The sequence below is a fragment of the Triticum aestivum genome, chromosome 2D (assembly GCF_018294505.1).
Source record: "Triticum aestivum cultivar Chinese Spring chromosome 2D, IWGSC CS RefSeq v2.1, whole genome shotgun sequence".
Taxonomy (NCBI): Eukaryota; Viridiplantae; Streptophyta; class Magnoliopsida; order Poales; family Poaceae; genus Triticum; species Triticum aestivum.
The window spans coordinates 375,202,878-375,209,603 of NC_057799.1; the positions used below are offsets into that span (position 1 = coordinate 375,202,878).

The 6,726-nt window shown below is 41.4% G+C and overlaps 1 protein-coding gene across 1 annotated transcript; it reads left to right on the forward strand.

The window, feature by feature from the left end:
- The first annotated feature begins 299 nt into the window (after nucleotides 1-299).
- LOC123053225 (RNA polymerase II C-terminal domain phosphatase-like 4) lies at nucleotides 300-6,083 on the forward strand. The gene is made up of 8 exons (XM_044476669.1): nucleotides 300-832; nucleotides 1,816-1,889; nucleotides 2,316-2,446; nucleotides 2,659-2,839; nucleotides 4,152-4,441; nucleotides 4,716-4,904; nucleotides 5,031-5,069; nucleotides 5,423-6,083. The coding sequence occupies exons 1-8, from the start codon at nucleotides 621-623 to the stop codon at nucleotides 5,933-5,935; spliced, it is 1,629 nt and encodes a 542-aa protein (XP_044332604.1). The 5' UTR covers nucleotides 300-620; the 3' UTR covers nucleotides 5,936-6,083.
- Nucleotides 6,084-6,726: the final 643 nt, after the last annotated feature.

Here is a 6,726-nt window from a genome sequence, read left to right on the forward strand (position 1 = left end):
TAAGGGTTGTTGACTGTGTTGAAAGACAATTTGTACTTATAAAAAATAGTTAAAAAACTAGAGAAACAAAATTGAAATGGAAAAGACAGTTTTCCAAAAATAGACAAATGTGTGTGGGTGTGTTAGGCCTTGTACAATGGGAGGTGCTTAGAGAAATAAACCAGACTTTCTTTAAGCATCGGTGTTTATTTATACAGGATAGACGCTTAACTAAGCGTCTCTCCGGTAGAAATAGGCACCGATGCTTCAGAAAATCTCGGTTTATTTTTTTAAGCACCCCTCTAAGCATCTCTCATTGTACAATGCCTTATGGGCACATTAACCACGGCCGGAATCACAACGCTGCCGTTGCCTCGGTCACGCGCCGCCGCCCCGCTTCTCCCCGCCGTCCCTCCCTCCCCAGCCTGCGTTGTTACCATTGCTGTCTCCTCTCCTTTCTCCCCACCTTCTCCCGTTCCTTCCCTGCCATCGGTGGGGTCGCAGCCGCCATCCTTCCCACCGCCGCTGTCTCCGTCCTGCTGCCCCGACCTCATCCAGAACCCTAGCTCGCCCTAGGCCGTGTTTCCGCTGCCGGTTGATCCATCCGTGAGTTGTTTGCTCCCGTTTCCGCGCCGTCATCTATGAGTCTAGCAGCCGAATCGCCGTCGCCGTCCCCGTCGTCGTCGAGTGGCAGCGACGATTTCGCTGCGCTCCTAGACGCGGAGCTGGATCTCGCCTCTGCCGTCGACTCCGCCTCTGCGGGCGACCCCTCCACATCACCCACAAGCAGCGACGACGAAGAGGACGACGACGAAGACGCGGTGGCCGATGTAGAAACCGTGGAGCAGAGCAGGCAAGTGATTTGTAATCCCCACCGCGAATATGATTGTTGGGCTTGGTTGCTTTGGCTGTGCGGTCAGAAGCATGTATTCCACGGTTCTACTGTTGAATGTGCAGCTTCAGTGTATTCATTAGCAGGTTTGGTCCTATTTTATCTGAGTGGCGTGGTAGATTCGGTCAGATAGATGCTTGGGGGTCGAGGTTTCTGTTCTGCTTGCGATGTCGTGACAGCTGGATTCGTGTATATGCGTGCAACACTTGACGGGATAGGAGATTTTTCTTATCTAGGGTTTGTTGGTGTTAAAACCGGTTGTTTACTTAGCAAGTTAGCAGTGAGTGCTTCACTTGATTATGTTTAAAGTATTCCGCTTATTTGAGAATGTGAAATTGATCATTACAACAGATTCAGTCAGATTGCTCTGTGCCTTACAGTTCACATGGAAAATGGGAAATTACCTATTCTGCTGTGGTATGCCAATTTGTTTTTATATTCTTATAAGTTGTTAAGCCTAGCTTCATTCTCACGTTAAGCTTAAGCTAGGACAAGCCATATTAGAATGTTTTGTGGCTTATATAAGCTGCTGAATTGCTGAAGCTTAGGGTTGGCCGATCAGTCACAGGCACTCCATTTGCATGTTGGGGGTGCGGAAGCAAGGTTGGTTTAGTCGCCATCATTTGCTGTTCTTTTCTACATCCATCCAGAATGTGTTACATCATCGATTCACAGCAGAGTAGTTACATCATCGACCAGGCACAGTAATATGGGGATAACTGGCAATATAAAAAATCATCCCTTCGTGAAACCACTGCATGAAATAGTTTAGATGCAGTGAGAGAGTGTAGTTGTTGATGAAGCATCGTAATACTACTTGGTTAAAAGAGGGAACGTGAGGGAAGAATATGGGATAATGCTGTGTTGAGAAAGATCATGATTTGTTTGTAGATTCTGTACTACAGATCTGAAGTATCTGACTGCTGACCCCATGAAAAATGCAGTGCCAAAAGGCGTAAAGTGAAGGTGCAATACCAAGATCGAGAAACGGCAATAAGGCCTGACGAAGACTCCATTGGTATGCTTGTTAGTCTCATTTTTCAAAGCATTAACCATTAGCAGCGCAAGGTTCTGTAAAGTAATTTAGCAGCTCAAGGGGACATTATTGTGCACTAATTTTTGATAGTTCTAAAGACTCAAGTTATTTCCTTCATTTGGATCATAAAAGATGCACATTGCCATTCAGGTTAATAGCGGAATCTGGCTATCCTTATTCGTAGATGTATGTTCATCTATTGATCTATTATCTGTATGAAACACAAACAATTATCTATGTCATGTATGTTGACCCACGTTCAATTTATCCAGTTGCCTAGAAGTCCAGTATGTTTAAAAGCAGTCTTTTCGAAGTTTTCTTTGCTTCAGCTCAATAGATCATAATATTGAATCATTGACATTCACAAGTGTGGCAGATGTGTGAATTATTGGATATATGTTGTGGCAGGTTCATCTGAAGATGCTCAAATCAAGATATGTCCTCCACATCCTGGATATTTTGGTGGACTTTGCTTTAGGTGTGGGAAAAGACAAGACGAGGAAGATGTTCCAGGGGTTGCTTTTGGTTATGTCCACAAGGTACATAGACGTGTGACCTTCTCTTCTCACTAACATGAGAGGTGTAACAGAGTCCCCTTACTGAATTTACCTTCTCATAGGACCCATTTTCTAATATTAGCATCGTATCTCCACTACATCATCAGATATTTGATTTGTTTTTTCTGTTTCCAATTGTGCTTGCACAGTGCCTTCCACATGTTTTTCTGAATACCGGTGCTATTTATATGCAGGGTTTGAGGCTAGGTACAACAGAAATTGACAGATTGCGTGGATCTGATTTGAAGAATTTGCTGCGCGAAAAAAAACTGATACTTATTTTAGACTTGGACCATACACTTATCAACTCGACAAAACTCCATGATATTTCTGCTGCTGAAAATAACCTGGGAATTCAGATTGCTGCATCAAAAGGTAAGTTGTATCTATTTTTATGTAAGTTTTAAGAACTTTTAGCTATTTCTGTACACAGTGTGGCACTACCTCTGGTCCACAATATATAACTGAATCCGTCAATTTCTCTCTTGACCTTTAATATATTTGAAATTATTTAAACTCCATAGGGAAATGATAATAGACTTTCAACTACTTTCACAACAGTTTAAGTTTGCAAAAACCAACATCCATGTTCCAAACTAGTTGTAGTATTTGCAGAAAAATGGCCAAAAACAAGTGTTACTATTCATCATCCAGGGTGCAGAATAAGTTATTCTTCACCCGAGGTAATCTTACGATCATATCATAATTAAATTACGTTTGGAATTCAAATAGTTACATTCCTATTGATTCACTACGTAAAATTTGTCATAAAAAAATAAAAATATAGGTCATAAGGCAAGAAAATTTGCAGTTTATGTGTATTTTACACTATGTTTTTACGTTTGTAATTTCACATAACATGAAATATTTTTTACGACGATTATATATATTATTACGGCCTCTTTTTATGTCGGAAATAAGACAAAACTTACGGAACGTAAAATTACGGTGCATTGATGGTAAAATAGAGGGGGGTGAAGAATAACTATTCCTCACCCAGGGTGACGAATAGTCAATCCCTATATATATATATATTGCTGGTTTTTGTAGCTGGAGTTAGCATAATTTTGTGAGAAAAAGCATTGTGGACGCATTAGGGAAGGTATATCAGCGTCAAGCTTGGCAAGATACCAGCAGCAGCCGTGTCGCAGTATCCTATTCAGAGTCCCTAGTATCATAGGCAGAGTCCTAAACAGATTTGGCATGTGTCCCTTAGTAAGTCATATGTAACCGAGCTGTACTAGGAGAGTCAGTCTGCTGCCCATCCTGATTGCATAAGGGTGGCTATTATATAAGTCCAGTCCCTGTAATCTGTTTGGTATGCAATAAGAAAACTTCAAACCCCAAACAAATTTCAGAGCCTGTAAGCTTTGGCTGGGACAAACCAAACAGAAACTTGAATGGCGATTTTACACCTGCCCCTCTGCCCTTTGCAATCGAAACATGTTCCCGATATCGTCTTGTAACTCTGCTAACCCAGTTTCTAAGGCCATTGCAAAGGGGTAGATTTAACTTTGCCATAGTTTGCCACACTATTTTTGCCAAACTTGCCAAAGCTTTTATATGATGGAAGTAGCAGTCTTGTAATACTGGTTCTACTGTATGCAGACTTCTGTTGTACACGGTTATTTTCTTCCACCTAGTGTATCCAGACTTCTACAGTTAACCACTAACATGCCCTATGCAGACGATCCAAATGGAAGCTTGTTCACGTTAGAAGGAATGCAGATGCTTACAAAGTTGAGACCCTTTGTCCGTAAATTTCTAAAAGAAGCAAGCAATATGTTTGAGATGTATATATACACCATGGGCGACAAGGCTTATGCAATTGAAATAGCAAAGCTTCTTGACCCTCGTAATGTCTATTTTAATTCCAAAGTGATTTCAAACTCTGACTGCACACAGCGACACCAGAAAGGTCTTGATATGGTTCTTGGAGCTGAAAGTGTTGCCGTGATTCTTGATGATACTGAGTATGTAAGTGCTTTTCTTTGGTGAGCATGTTTGGCACACACTTATGACACTGTTTTCAGTACTTATCATTGGGCATGAGTTTATTGCTCAAGGTATGTTATTGGGTTTTATACTTTAGTCACTATGCCTTTCTGGGCAGTGATAATGCTTCAATGTCCAAGGCGCTGCTTTTTTTCTTAACCCCTGTGGTTTTGATATTTCCTGTTTTATTAGATTTGTCCATCACCCGTTTGTATCAGCACAATGTGTCTAGCCTGAATGGTAATATTTGTTTCAGGTATGGCAGAAGCATAAAGAAAACCTAATTCTGATGGAGAGATATCATTACTTTGCTTCAAGCTGTCGCCAGTTTGGTTTTAGCGTCAAATCTCTGTCAGAGTTGATGCAAGATGAAAGGGGGAGTGATGGTGCTTTGGCTACTATCTTAGATGTTCTGAAGCGTATACACACGATTTTCTTTGACTTGGTTGGTTACTTAAGTACATGTTTTTACCACAAATTATTGTCCCGCTGCCTTTCCACTGCTGTGCATAAACTTGACTCTAGTAAGCACTGATGTTTTTACCTAATCAATTGTCCTGCACTTCTGTAGGCTGTTGAAACTGCTCTTTCTTCACGGGATGTAAGACAGGTACGCTTCCAGACTTAAGCTGGAAGTTATGTGTATTTTATGCGTAGGCCAACAGAAGTTACTTGTATTTTATGCACCTTGCTTGAGTGGCTTGGCCATTTTGTGGAATGTGGGCAACCCTATCCAATTCTTACTTGTAAAGCTACTTTTGATGGATATATGATCCAGTGGAGATGGAAACGATAACGAAAAAAAACAACAAGCAAATTCAGTTATGTAGAATTGTAGATAAGTTCTGAATCACTATGAACTAGAGCTCACTAACTAAATCCTTTATAGTGTAGCCTATTGTGCTTCATACATTTCCGCAGTCACTTGCTGTTTCATGTGTGCTTACATACCCCGTTCTGTAGGTAATCAAGAGGGTACGGCAGGAAGTACTGCAAGGCTGCAAATTAGTCTTCAGTCGGGTGTTCCCGTCCAGTTCTCGCCCACAGGATCAGTTTATCTGGAAGATGGCCGAGCAGCTGGGAGCCATTTGCTCCGCGGACGTGGATTCCACGATCACCCATGTTGTCGCTGTGGATGTTGGAACAGATAAGGCCCGTTGGGCAGTTAAGAACAAGAAGATCCTGGTCCACCCCCGCTGGATTGAAGCCTCGAATTTCCGGTGGCACCGGCAGCAGGAGGAAGATTTCCCGGTAAAGGTAAAGAAGAATGAAAAGGATAAGGAAAATGACGTTGCTGCTGCCACTGATGCAGCGAATGGAAAGGTTAAAGAAGATGATGTTGCTGCTGCCGCCACTGATCCAGCGAATGAAAAGGATAAAGAAGACGATGTTGCTCCTGCTGCCACTGATCCAGCGAACGAAAAGGATAAAGAAAACGATGTTGCTGCTGCTGTCACTGATTCAACGAACTCATAAGATACACCCAATGGGTTAACTGCACGTTTTAAGGGGATTAATTAAACTTTTGTGACATGTACTGTAGCTACGAGCAGTGGAACAGAAAGCTCAGCATTTTTGGATATGGTTTTGCTGATCCATTGTGTTAATTTTTGGTACTTGCGAAGTTCGGCAGCTGGTCTGAAAGCTCAATGGGCCTCCGATCAGAGCATCTCTAATAGGGCACCAAAATGGGCTTAGAGCAATAGGGCACCAAAAAACGTATCTCCAATAGGTGTCTTAAAATAGTGCATCAGTGCTCCAACAGCTGCCCTAGCCGCATCATAAATGAATACATATTGCAACCAGATATTCAAATATTATTAAACTTGTCTCAAATCAACTCAAAACAAAAATAACAATAATTTCATCAATCCACGACGTCAAATTATTACATAATTCATCAAATTCACAATATCAAATTCAACACAAATAAACAAAGTTTAGCATACAATACAATAAAGTTCATCCACGATACAAAAAAAAACATAGAGATGAAACTAGAGGGGTGTTGTTGCCCACCACTCCATGACATCTTTTTAAAGATCATTATACGTATCAGACTCTCTAATGTCATGGTACACCTGAATAAAGTGTTGAATTCGGTCTTACCTTCTAGTGTTGCACAGGTTTTCCCATGAGGTGATAGAAGGCATAATCAAATTTTGTCAATGCTCGTTCTCAATGATCATGTTGTCATGCAAGCTGTAATGATGTATCAAAGGTTCCCTTGACCCCAAAACCTAACCGGTCCTCAAACAATAGCAAAT

What these genes read in the sequence shown, in the direction of transcription:
- LOC123053225 (XM_044476669.1), top strand. Translation starts at nt 621, where the DNA reads ATGAGTCTAGCAGCCGAATCGCCGTCGCCGTCCCCGTCGTCGTCGAGT. An exon ending in GCCTGACGAAGACTCCATTG is followed by an intron (nt 1,890 to 2,315) that starts GTATGCTTGTTA and finishes ATGTTGTGGCAG; the next exon opens with GTTCATCTGAAGATGCTCAA. An exon ending in ACACGATTTTCTTTGACTTG is followed by an intron (nt 4,905 to 5,030) that starts GTTGGTTACTTA and finishes GCACTTCTGTAG; the next exon opens with GCTGTTGAAACTGCTCTTTC.